The sequence below is a fragment of the Periplaneta americana genome, chromosome 10, assembly GCF_040183065.1.
Source record: "Periplaneta americana isolate PAMFEO1 chromosome 10, P.americana_PAMFEO1_priV1, whole genome shotgun sequence".
Lineage (NCBI taxonomy): Eukaryota > Metazoa > Arthropoda > Insecta > Blattodea > Blattidae > Periplaneta > Periplaneta americana.
Window position 1 is genome coordinate 88,401,851 of NC_091126.1, and position 14,300 is coordinate 88,416,150.

Genomic DNA, 14,300 nt, shown 5'->3' on the forward strand with positions numbered 1-14,300 from the left:
AAATCTACATGCAAATTAAAGAACAACGCATACCTACATGTAATTTAATGAGTAAACAAAGAGCTTCCAACTTATACTGAAAATGTATATATTTTACTGTAATACTTAATAAAATTAAAAACATACATATATATAAATGAATTACATAATAAAGTTACAATGGTAACTTAAAAATCGAGGTTCCCCTGTTTCTTTCTTTCCCTTTTTTTTCTGGAAAAAAAAACAATATAATGAACTTTTTGGTTAATTCGACATTGGATAATTCGAATGAAAGTTTATTCCCATTCAAATACCTATTTAAACCAAAGTAAAAAATTAATTTTTAATCCGAAATTTCGAAGCATACATATGGATAATTCGAAGCCAGGACTTCACACTTTTACCCCAGTGGAAATCAGTAACGGGAAGAACAACAAATCTGTGAAAATCTTCGTTACTGAGCAAATACACAGATCTGAACAAATGTAACTTTCTGTTCTGCAAAGGAATTTTATGTTATATTCGTTTGGATCAGATTTCTGGTCATTTAAAGGACAAAACTAAAATTCTTTAAATAATTTATTATCATAATACTCTGCTCTCTTAAAATGACAAAAGATATTGGGGATTAAAGCAATGACGTTCCCAAAACACACTATGAAATGTTTGACATAAAACAATTTTTATCTCGAAAACGAAGCAAAAACGAGCTTTTTGTTTGAAATATCTCAAAGATAACTTCCTAACATTAATGACATATATATATATATATATATATATATATATATATATATATATATGAAGCTAACTTAAAACTTAATTTATCTCGAAACCACAGTTTGTCAAGATAACCCACTGTAGTTCTGATGTAACGATATATGTCTTGTGTTGTAGTTTATGATACTGACACAGTAATTGTGTGCACAGTGCAAAACATGGCCAATTATATCCAATTTTATTGCAAGCGAGAGAGAGAGAGAGAAAAACTCATCCGGCCTTAATTAAGGATGACCACGAGGATCCGGAAATGAATAGCAAACAAATACAATTAATTAAATATGAATAGTGTTATAAAAATAAAGTGTAATAATTAAGCACCATTGATTATCAATTGTAAAATAAAATCTTAGAAGATGACTAAATTATACTGATAAAAAAAGATTTTATTTAAAATTAGCATATCCTTAATTAAGGCCTTCTGAGTGGTATAAATGAAATTGTATAATCTGCAGGGAATCTTTGAGAATTTGCGAGATGATTTTTTGAATTTCAAAAGATGATATTGATAATTGTTTTAAAAAATGATATGTAAATTTTGGTAAAGAACTCCGAGCACCAAAAAATAAACCTGTCACTGACCAATTGAAGAGAGGGATGTTATACTTGGCACTAAGGTAGGGAATACAAGGTTCATAAATGGCCCTCTTTTCCTGATCAACCTGATGAGCTTGGTTTAGATCTCTCTCCATGCGTATAGTTGGATCTATGATAATAGCCTTTTGTTGTTGCCTGTTTATTGCTATTATATCCGCTCTTCTGTGAGAGTCGTCTTCAGAAATACAGTGGACCTCTTCATGAACTTCCCAACCCTTGTTCCGAAGAAGACAGGCGATAGCTCCACGGACTCTATGATGCCTGTTGTTACGCAATAACTCTCCTTTCCGACAAAAGCCCAACACATGGCCAAGAGTTTCTGTCTCGTTGCAGCCTGGTTGACGGCAACGGGTCGTGCTGAAAGCTCTGCCAGGAATGGAGCGCACTGCAGTAAGGTTGCAGGACATCTTGATTGCATTAATATATTCTGAAGATGACAAATTCCTTTTGGTGCTGACCCATGAATTGGCTCTTGGATATTCTTCATAGATGACTACACCGTTCCCCTTATGAGGTAACTGACACCAGGAGTCAAACGATCTCTTTCACAATTCATCACGTAGATGTATTCCAGTTGTTCGAGGTGTTATGTTGGCTTCAGGAATTTTCAGGCGCTTGAGAGCAGTTTTCTTCTCCTCTTCAAGATTCCTGACAAGAAGGAGATGATAATCACTGACTTGTGAGAGTCGTTTACAGATGTTAAAATGCTGAGTATTAGCTTCCCATTCAGCCTTAATAAGCCCTAGGCCACGTACTTTTTTAGAAGAATATAGCATGTCATTAGGTGTATCATCAGGAAGAGATATCATTTCTTTGACAGCACTTCTAATTACTTTATCCAGATCTTTAAGGAAGCTGTCAGGGAGCTGATCAAGTGGAGCACATTGCAAAGGATAGATGAGCCCAGGCCATATATATTCATTCACAATCTTCAATTTCTGATCAGGCTTCAGTAATGGAGTTTGTGTAAGATTGTTAAGATCACGTGTTAAATTTGTTATAATTTTCTTTTTATCTAAGAATATTTTGTCGCGAAAATCAACTCCCAGATATCGAATTGTTTCAGATTTATCATCAGTACTATGTATGGCTGATCCATGAAGTGAAATGAGAGCTCCTTTAGTTAAAACACCTCTTTCGAGAATTATACACTTGCTTTTAATAGTGTTAATTTCAAGACCTAGTTCATCTAATTTACTTTCAGCCATATCAATGAGAGCTGTTGCTGACTTTTCATCTTTTCCAACGAGAGCCAAATCATCAGCAAATGCAAAAGCACTTAGGTTTTGAAGATCATTGGAAAGTGTAAAACCATACTGTTGCTAATTTCATGATCTGTTAAATTTTCAAGAACGCAATTCAGTGCCAAATTGAAAAGTATTGGAGACAATGGAGATCCTTGAGCAACGCCTCGTTTTACGCTTATTGGCTTGGTTTTTGTGTGGTTAGTTTCTATTTGAATTGTATTATTAGTTAATAAGGAACCAATAAGTCTGAACAAGTTCTGCGGAACGCCAGATGATTTAAGGGCTCTAAGAATATGTTCATGGCCAACAGAATCAAAGGCTTTAGACACGTCCAGAAACACGACACAACAGTCTTTCTTATTAAGCTTAGATGATTGAAGACAGCCATTTATTAAAGATGCATTGATATGAGTTCCAGGTATATTAATAAAACCTCTCTGATGAGCATTTAATACAAAATAAGACCGAAGCTTAATGTCAAGGGCTCTTTCAATGACTCTTCGAATGACGGAGTGAATAGTAATTGGCCTCCAATGTTTTAAATCGTTCACGTCGTCTCCTTTATGGATTAAAATTGTACGTGCTAATTTCATGCATTTTGGAACATGATTAAAATGAAGCATAGTGTTTGCAAGCAGTGTAAGAAATTTGGTAGCTTTGAGATGCCTTAAAACGCGTACTGTTATTCTATCTGGTCCAGGGGAAGGGTCAACTTTAATACCAAATAACGCTTTATGAATATCACTCTCAGTAATCACTATATCTTCAGGAAATTGTATGGAATCTTCATCCTCATCAGAAAGAGGGGAGCTATTATTTGTTGTACTAAAAACATGTTCAAAATGTTCGGTTATCAGACGTGTCGAGATTTTACAAGTAGCTTTGTGATTTAAATTATGTAAAACTTTTCTTGCTACTTTACGTCTTTGGTTGTAAAATTGATACTGGGTTAGTTCATACTCATATTTTTGCCTATTTTTCATTCGCTGTCTCTTAGATTTCTTTTGTGGATTGGATGTTGTTTGATAATTACATTCACTGTTAACTTTACTTACTTTACGAGCTTGATAATGCTTCACGGCTGGGTGTTGGGGTCCTGGCAATTCAGTCATTTGCTGTGTGAGAAAATGCCTAACATCTTCCATTAGAGCTTCAAAATCTTCACTCGTTCCTACAGACTGGATGTGGCATAGCTTTTCTTCCCACTCTTTCATTGGATGAAAACTTATATGATCACTTTGTGTATTTTCTGGATAAGATATTACATCTTCACTCTGTTGGAAAACTTGAACAGGATCCTAATTGTTAACTACTACAGAATTTCGATTTGTTGTTTCGAGGGGTTTCTGCAAACTCTGTTGATATGTAGCTGAGGTGTCAGTAATGTTTTTGTTAGGTAAAATATTGCTTGTGTTATTAAAATCTGATGAATGAGAAAATGCTGTAGTATACCTATGTGCCAGTTTTTTTCTTTTCTCTTCTGGCTGGGCTTTACCCATATGTATATTTATTCCTGCATTGGATTTACACAATTTTCTGCAAATTAGACAACATGCTGCTTCTTCATTTGTGCTATCTTGTGACATTTTATAAGATAATTGTATATCAAACAAAATATTCGTATTTCACTATTGTGACTGACGTATTTCAACATTTAAATTTATAAAAGACATAGTTCGATAATAATATGCAAAAAAAAAAGTATAGACTATAAATTGTTTGTTCAGAAGTAAAAGCTTCGTAAGTTATTTATAATTATGTCCTTAGCAACCATGTATCAAATCCACAAAATATATATAAAAGTAAATTTCTTCTGAAGGAATGAAAAATAACTGTCACTAACATTCACCTATATAAATAAAACTGTATTCTTCAATATTATCACTTCGAACAATAAATACTTAATAATATTACCAAGAAAGACTGTATTAAATTATAACTACAGATCAAAACAGTACCATTCAGTTCACACAAGGTAGGTCCATTATTTGTTTATATTTTACCTCCCCTAAATTGCTAATTATAATAAATGATTGAGTGATAAAATGAAACTCCTAGGTACATAGGACATAATCTGAAAAAGGAAAGAAGCTCAGTTAAAATTTGAAATTTTTTAAATGATTTTTTTTTTTAGTTTTTCACAACTTTGTAAAAAAAAAATGGAGCTACCTCGTTTCTGCAGAGAGCCCTTCAATTGTCGTTATGTGTATTTGTGATTTTGTGTATTTTACAGTAAAAGTTTTTATATTGGATTAAAGTAAAGAATGAGTAAAAGGTATTGTATGTATGTCTTACAGACACGATCCTAACCCTTCATCTTGAAAGTCACCATCTTGGATGCAACTTTGAAATTTCAAATGGAAAAAATGCCATGTGTCCACTGTAAACTGTGTGGAATATTGTGATCAGTTCTGAGATACCTTAAATCATTTTTATGATACGTAATGTTAACTGTTATAAAATATAAAATAAACAAGTCCAAAATATGCTCAATATGATGTCCATTTTCGACATAATTTTTTACGTTTCCTCCACTCAGAGAAAATAGGCTGAAACATATAAGGAGGATTGACATCAGCACATGTTTCAATGATGTGATCCTTCACATGTTCCATACTCTGAATTTTCTCTGCATACATCAAACTCGTTACATATTCTCAAAGAAAAGTGTCAATTGGTGTTAAATCTGAAGATCCAGATGACAATTCAATTGGTCCACAGTGCCCAATCCAATATACAGGGAACTACTCACTCAGATAGTTCCATACAGGAATACAGTAATGACGTGGTGCACCATCCTGTTCAAAAATGCTGGGAAATTCTCCTTCTTCAATAAATAAAGCTGATAAAATGGTCTCTTGTAACATGTTCAAGTAGGTAAGTATTAGTGTCCATGTTCCTCTCAATGAATAATGACATAACACTGTGTGTGCCCAAATTCAACACAAAATCAATATTGCCCCAGCACGTTGCAGTTCAACAGATCAACACATGTGGGTTTGTATCAGATCAGTATCTTGTGCTCCATTGGTTTATTTCTTTGTTAATATAAAAGTTTGTTTCATCAGTACGGTATACATTTTCAATGCTAATGTTTGATCGCCACAAATTTTCTGTACACTTCACTCCCAAAATTCAACGCATCTGTCAGGATAATATTCACTCACGTGTTGTATGACTTCCATTTTGTAAGGATGTCATTTGTTTCGATGAAGCACATGTACAATATTCCACTTAACACAGAATATACCTCTGTTTCCAAATGACCATCCTCAAATGATGCATTTATACATACAAATGGCTACAACAATAACAACAAAAACTGTGAATGAGTCAAGTTATGACAATTTTCTCTGGACAGATGAAGCAAGTTTGTGTGTGATGGCTGATGATGTATTTAACAGCTACAACAGTCACTTCTCATCTCACGAATATCCTCATACTTTTCACAAGTGAAGACATCAAGTCCTATTTAGCAGTAATGTATGAGCTACCCCTAACTTCTATATTACAGACTCAGTACTCACAATTTCAGAGTCCTTCTGGATAATTTTGTTGTATTAGTTGGTTATTTAACGACGCAATATCAACTACTAGGTTATTTAGCGTCGATGAGATTGGTGATAGTGAGATGGTATTTGGCGAGATGAGGCCGAGGATTCGCCATAGATTACCTGGCATTCACCTTATGGTTTGGGAAAACCTCGGAAAAAACCCAACCTGGCAATCAGCCCAAGCGGGAATCGAACCCACGCCCGAGCACAACTTCAGACAGACAGGCAAGCGCCTTAACCAACTGGGCCATGCCGGTGGCTTTCTGGATAATAATAATACACAGGGTATGATGGAAGATTTACCTTTAGCTGTGAGGTAGAGTACGTGTATGATGCTCTAGTGCACTACGGAGATGTTAGGCAGCTGTTACATACAGCATATCCAGGAATGTGGATTGGATGCGAAGGAATGATCACATGAACACTTTGTTTGCCACATTTGGCTCCCATGAATTTTCCTGTGTGGGTAATTGAAGGAGTATGTCTAAGAGATATTGTGTTCCAACCAGGAAAACGCGTCTGAACAAACCTAGGGACGAGGTGTGACATCATACTATGCTACTACTCACTGAGAAAGCAACAATCAGGTACTAAAAGTAATCCAATGTTCCATTGGACATTAAGAGGGAAATGTTTTCAAGTTTGACAGAGATGAGAGGCTCGTATTATTGTCAGCTAATTACAAATTTAGAATCAATCTGTGAGTGATAATCTCCTTGTAGCAAAAATCAAGTGACAAGATTTCATGTTGCCATGATAATCAGTCATGCCAACCTGTTACAGTGTGTTCGACAGATTGTAATGTAGTGCATTGTCAAATGACTTGAATTGGGTGGAGGACGTCTAAACATCTCTTGTAACCTCGTAACAACTAGTGCATATGTATTTGATATTTACTCCATTTGATGATTTATGTTATCTCCAAAAGTATCTCGCAGAATATGAGTCGCATTATGTTTTGTTCAAATTTTAAACTAGGAATCAGTTGGCCTGGGTGGTGCAGTCGATACAGTGCTGGCCTTCTGTGCCTGAGGTTGCGGGTTCGATCCCAGCCCAGGTCGATGCCATTTAAGTGTGGTTAAATGCGACAGGCTCATGTCAGTAGATTTACTGGCATGTAAAAGAACTCCTGCGGGACAAAATTCCAGCACACAGCCAATGCTAATATAACCTCAGCAGTTGCGAGCGTCGTTAAATAAAACATAATTTTTTAAACTAGGAATTATCCAAGGAGAGCTTGTGTGCGAATTAAGGTTCAGCACACATGCAAATACACAGTAAATCTCTTTCAGCTAGTTAATCTGTTACACTACACATGAAATTTTGCTGCTCAACATAAAAAGGGAACATTTTAAAAAGTTGGACATACGTATTATTGTGTATGTTAGAATACTACAGAAAGAGATTTCTGTATTCTTATTCTTCACCGTAACGAGTCAACAGAGAGCCAAGTCCTGAAATTTTATGAATAGCATTTGCATTCAATATTCGCGCAGACTAATCTGGTTTTGTCCTTAGGCCACCAACATTGTGTAAATCAAACTTCTATGTCATGAGATTTTTGTGCTACACTTATCCTTAGGCTGAACAGATAGGAAAGATTACACAAACTTTATACCACTGGAAACATTAGATCAGACATCAGTCTGTTAAGAAACGAACAATGAACAATGCTCTAGGACACATTCCAACCTGGAATGAAATTCATCTTTATCTGTAGCTACAAGAGGCAGCAATGACGTGCATACGCATATGCTCTTCAGTCACAACAAAGTTATCAATTTTATTATTATTGTAATATCACACGATTCCATTTCTGTTACAGTTGTATTACTAGTCTACTGTCGTCTTCTTGCTATATTGGTACGTAATGTAACCAATGTATGTAAGAGTAAAATTTCTGAGACATAGAACTAAAATATTTAATTATTTCTGCTTCAAATATTACTGAAAAATGAGACAGAATGTCACGAGAAATCGGAAAATGTGAAAGGTTATAAATAAAAGCATGAAATCTAAACAATGGTACGGTATTTAATTAACACATGTCACTCACACGACTGAAATTTATGGGAATGCGAAGTGTGTTTCATGTTAATTGAAAATTCACTACGTATAATTCTGTTAAATTTGTATGTAGATATATTTAAGCGAAATGCATATACCATAAATTTGAAGAAAATATCCTTCGCAAAACAGGAAAACACTAAAGAATAAAAGTCAGAAGAAACATGTTCACTGATTTGTTTTTTTATGTTTCTTGTAAATTTTTTAGTATGAAATGTTTACATAAAAACTGTGTCCACACAAGAATAAAAAGGTTATAATTGAAAATTAAAGAGTGATATCACTCGCATACTTTTCCCCATTTGTTGCAAGACTCTTAATTGGATCTAATCTGACATAAGCACTCACGTTTTACCTACATAACACCTATGCTTCACAGCACAAAATGTGATCTACAAGCACACACTCATACACTCATATGTAAAAAAGAAAAGCCAATTCTCACTAAAATGTCAACTGTTTTTAATAACATATTAAACGAGTGAAAGGTACTTGTAAAAGATAAATAAACGTGTAATAACAGCCGTGATATTGAACATAAAAGTTACTAATGCTGTTTAGATTTAGGATGTTAGAAGCATATTTTTGTAAATACACCATATTTTTTTTTTTTAAATAGTAAACTGTCCGAAGACAGATCTGAACTGGATCATATTAATAATTTCTAGGGCTCGGATTTCTATGGCCTAAAACTCTGGAAATATGCATGCTGTTAAGCCCTAAAAACACCAAAATGACATAAAAGCTTAGAAATATGACGGAAAACAAATTAAATGTCCAAAAATTATGTTTATATTCATCATTCTGCAAAATTATTTTTGAATATTAACTTCTTGTATTGGCCATAGCAGACTGTTCACCATATAAAAATTGAAGGGGGAGGGGAAGAGAGGTGAAAAATGTCCTAACGTTTGTCCTCTATGTGATTAATTCTATTACAGCTATGTTAACAGGGTCACTACTTACTGCCTATGAAATTCTACTTGGCAACAGTGAGATTGGAACCTCTGAAGTATCATATTTTTATCAGAGGTGAAGGGGTGAATGTGAGACCGAACAGCAACAATCTGGCCATATTCGTAACATTCGTTTGTTCTTTGTGTTTTGACAACTCCATTTAATCACAAAATATTTCCAAGAAAAGAAAATTAAAAATCAATAACCAACAGCTTTATTTGCTGTTATTGGCACAAAACGTGTGAGTAATACTTGAAGAACTGATAAAACAATATTGTAGTATGACCAGAAATATGCTTTCATATCATTTTTGGTGAAAAATGAATTAATGCTAAAATATGGTAAATATGCATTTATATGACCAATAAAAGCCATGTCATTGTGTTCAGAAAAGCCAAAAATGTGTTCAATTTAACTTAATTTTGTAAAATGAGACCAGGATATAAATGTGATATGTCATAGAAATCAGAGCACTAATAATTTCTGTAGCTTTAAGTGCCAATATTACAGCAAACTTGATTACTAAAACAAATTCAGAGTTTACTTACACTGACACCAGTAACAAGAATGTCATTGCGGCAGTTCTCAGCTGTGTCGTGTGTGCAGCGATGTCCATCCACACACCAGTCACATGGAAATGATGAGGAGACGCACTGCGTGCATGAACTGTAAGTGTTGCAGTCGAAAAAGGTGAAATTGGTTGCCACAAAGTCTGGACCAGATGTCATACGTACAGACAGCTTTGCAGTGAAGTGATCTGCAACAGAGAGATAATTTTATTTCCTTCTCATGTACTTATTGCATTGAGAGTTATTCATGATGGAGGATGTCATAGTTCATGCGTAAGTTATAATCTGTGTCTTCTTGAAGTACTAATGCGTCTCAATAGTCTTTGTCTATTATATTTTATAAATGATGGAGCTATTCAAGACTGGCCAATTTACTTAAGTCCTTTATGAGTCTTACATAGTCGCCTCTAAGTTTTGAAGAGGAAACACTATCTAAATTAAAAAGTAAAGTCAACCCCATGACAGACCAAATCGGCACAGAGGGTGGTGACAGGTTAAGGATCACACCTTTACAGACAATCGGCATTTAATGGCAGTAGGGATGTCAGTCCTACATATCCACTGCCATCACTCCTAAGGAAATGCCCCTGGTAATCATTTCTGTTAGAGGTTGAGTAGATCCCAAGGCCATAGTGTGGCTGGAAGGATTAGATCAATGGAAAAATCCATGATTCCAAGGGGAATCGAACTCGCGACCTTCCAGCTTGCAGTGTTATGCCTTAACCACGACACTACTATGCGCTGTTTAAATTACAGTACTTAAATATACTGATAAAGAAAGCTTTCATTTACGAACACTATTACATCTCTGTAACTCTACTACTAGAAGCAGAAACCCAGTGAAGTAGCTAATTTCTCATTTAACAATTCTGAGGGAAGAAGGAAGAAAACAGAATTACGTTTCAGTGGAGTGAGCACTGAACTAGAAAGGTCAATATCATATGAAGACAATGAAAAGGTTAAACAAGTGTCATGCAAAGTGACTACAAAGATAATTTCTTCGAAATATCAATAGCAAAAGTGTAAAATATCTTCTTTTAATTACACAATTCAGATAAAAGCAACTACATCGCCAGTACAGTATGTCTGTAAATCATTTTTCATGATGATACCAGATACACATTTAAAAGTTTGTTTTCGAAACAATAATTGCTACATAAAAACACCGTACCATTTTTACTTTGCACATGTGGTCAATATATTGCAGTATTTCTATTATGCCAATCACTTCCTTCCTTCATCATTTACTTATCCCTTCTCTCATTTCTCTAATGTCGTAATTATTCAATATTCGTGTTTCCAGTTCATCTATTCCGAAAGGCTGTTACTTGTACATTATTTTAAATTATGATAAACTTGTTCACAAACTTCGTAAGCCAAGTGAAAAGATTTCAAGAAAAGAAAATACTGTTCAAAATCTGGCAATATTTTTGTACAGATTTTACCATGAGATAAAACAACCTCATAAAATTATTTATTTGAACTGAATTACTCCCAGACAGAAATTTTGTGGATAAAGTAATGATGCAGATTACTCAGTCAGATGACTGAGTTTTGGTGAAAATTAATGAAAAATGTTATCTTTTATTATTATTTTTTTTTAAATCTGTAATATTTCCTCCTTCGAAGAAATTTAAAGTTTCATAATTTGGAAGTGTCTCCTAACATCACAGAAGCCATTTTTAAATGGCCCAGCATTTAAATACCTGGATTTGGTTCGCCCACTTCTTCACAGATCATTGTCTTTGAAGTAAATAGAAGGATAATCAAAGCATTTGTAGACATTTGGAAGGGCCATGGTGAAATAAAAAATATTATATAATTATGGGTATGGTATGCAGACCATGGGTATAAGACCATTAAATTTTGTGCAGCATGTAAATAAATTAATAGAAGATGAAACAGTTTTCAAGTTCAAGTCACTCAAGCTGTCTACTGAATTTATATGTGCTGCCCATAGAAAACTAGATCCCTCATTACAAGAGAGTGACATTATTGACATATGTGTATCATACGATGGAACCTGGCACAAGAGGGACCACATGTTACCGTACATTACGGCATTGGCCTTGTAATTGATGCATTGACTGGCCTTGTTCTGGACTACCAGATAATATCGACATGCTGTCCTCACTGTGTGACTGTAAAGGTTAATAATTTAGACATTGTTAGTATTGAATTTAATTTTTGGCACAAAGATCACACCGAATCAGATGAGTGTCAGCAAAATTATTTTTGTAGTACAAATGCCATGGAAAAGGATGCTGCTCTTTTATTGTGGAGCAGATCTATAAAGAAAAGTCGGCCTCGGTAGCATAATCGGCATAGCACTGGCCTTCTGTGCTCGAGGTTGCGAGTTCGATCCCGGCCCAGGTCGATGACATTTAAGTATGCTTAAATGCGGCAGGCTCATGTCAGTAGATTTACTGGCATGTAAAAGAACTCCTGTGGGATAAAATTCTGGAACACCGGCAATGCTGATATAACCTCTGCAGTTGCGAGTGTCATTAAATAAACCATAATTTTTTTTTTTCTATAAAGGAAAAGGGTTTATGATATACAAAGACGATTGGTGATTGTGATGCAGAAACTCGTGCATTTTTAAATTCTAGAAAACTGTATGATATCAATATCATCATAATGTCTGCCCCCCCCCCCCCCCCCCCCACAGGTATGATCTCAACGAAGCTTCATGTGTAAATAACGAAGTGACAAATTTCAACAGAAAAATTAAAAAAAAAAAAAAAAAAAATGAAAATCTATGATCATGTTAACATCATCCAAATTTAAAAGAAAACTTACAAATTAAACCAAATCCTTTAACTCTATTAAATATAGAATATAATCTAAATTTAACAGAAGAAATACTGAAATCAGAAATAAACACTGAAATAAGAAACAATTGTCTTTAGAGACAATTAATATTAGGTACCCTCAACAAAACTGGCTTCATTTATACACCGACGGATCCTTGATCTCCAGGGAACGAGGTGCAGGTGCAGGTGTTACGTGCTGTCTCTTCTCACTTTATAGATCTCTTGGATAAAGAACAACAAGTTTTGATGGAGAAATCATTGCAATAAGTGAAAATCTCAGGAATCTTCTATGCCACATCAATAAATTTAAGAATGCAGTTACATTGTCAGACTCCAAAGCAGCTATTCTATCAATAGTCTCTAGACACACATCTTCATCTCAAACAGTAGAAATAACTAAAGTGCTCTCTCAATTAATAGCACTCAATAAAAGAATTGTATTCCAATGGATACCATCCCATTATGAAATCCTGGGAAACGAGAATGAGGATGCTTTAGCAAAGAAGGGTAACACTGCTACTTACAGACCTGTTACTAAATCTATGTATTACTCTGTGAAAAGATTTATTAAATCTACATACTTAGACTTCAACAAACAAAATTTGATAACACAATCTCAAGGGAAGAAATGGAACTCTCTGCATTATAATTCACAGTTAATTCCCGATTTATTACGCAAATCGTCTGTAGCTGCATTTAGATTGGCAACAGGCCATGACTGTTTGGCCAAACACCTGCATGGAATTGGAATATATCAGTCCCCTAACTGCTCATTGTGCAATTCAAATCAAGAAATGAATTCGGAACACCTCAAAATCTGTGCTTCAGTGGCTGACCATGACAATATCTTTGAAAAATATTGGAGTGCAAGAGGCCAAAGACTTTATTGTCAAACGCTGTCATTAGAAAACAACAACATCATACAGCCGGATTTAATTAGAGATCATTTTACAAGACATGGTTTACATATGAACCACAATGGGGAAATAAACTATAGCGAAGGAAATAGCAGTGGTCGTTAAAGAGAAACTGAGTCAACGAAGAAACTGCATCACTCTCCCCTGGAAATGCAGTGAATCTCCACAGGAAAAGGACCATAAGCAGAGACAACCAAGTGATGCGTCATCAGAGAAAACTTCAAGTGTGGTTAAGGCACCAAGTCATCTCCAAGATGTTTTATGCATCAGCAGCACACGAAGAAGAAGACAGAGCAACCTATTAGACTAAGTAACTGTAGAACAATTACATCCAATATCAATAAGACCCACAGTAAAGTAAATTAAGTTACTGTGATTCACTGTCAATAATGCATCAGAATTTTCAATGTCTTAGAAATAAAATTTATGTACTAGAAATATTACTTAATGATGAATTGGAGGATTTGGATATTTTGACCTGCACGGAACATTGGTTAAGTCAAGAAGAAATAAATTCCTATCATATCCAAAATTTTAATTTTGTAAAGAATCACTTATTACATAAAGAAAAAAACTCAGATATAGCATCTAAACCAAGAAAAAAATTTCGAACATGTTGTATCTGTAATAAAAGGTGAAAACTTAGCTTTACAGTAGTTTGTATCTATAAGTCACCAAATGGTTGCCTGAAAACATTCTTTGAAAACCTTGAAATTCTTCTAAACAACTTGAAAAATAAAAACAAACTAATAATTGCGTGCGATGATTTCAATGTAATGACAAAACCGTATCTGAATTTAAATCACTAATAAACTCACAT

General features: G+C 34.6%; 1 protein-coding gene across 2 annotated transcripts in view; it reads right to left on the reverse strand.

Annotated features, from left to right (window-relative positions):
- The window catches only part of PlexA (plexin A), a 1,043,054-nt gene that overhangs the window by 64,598 nt on the left and 964,156 nt on the right, over nucleotides 1-14,300 (reverse strand). For both annotated transcript variants that reach the window (XM_069837886.1, XM_069837888.1), the window contains exon 8: nucleotides 9,727-9,935. In XM_069837886.1, the coding sequence (XP_069693987.1) occupies nucleotides 9,727-9,935 (209 nt within the window). The remainder of the gene's footprint in view (nucleotides 1-9,726; nucleotides 9,936-14,300) is intronic.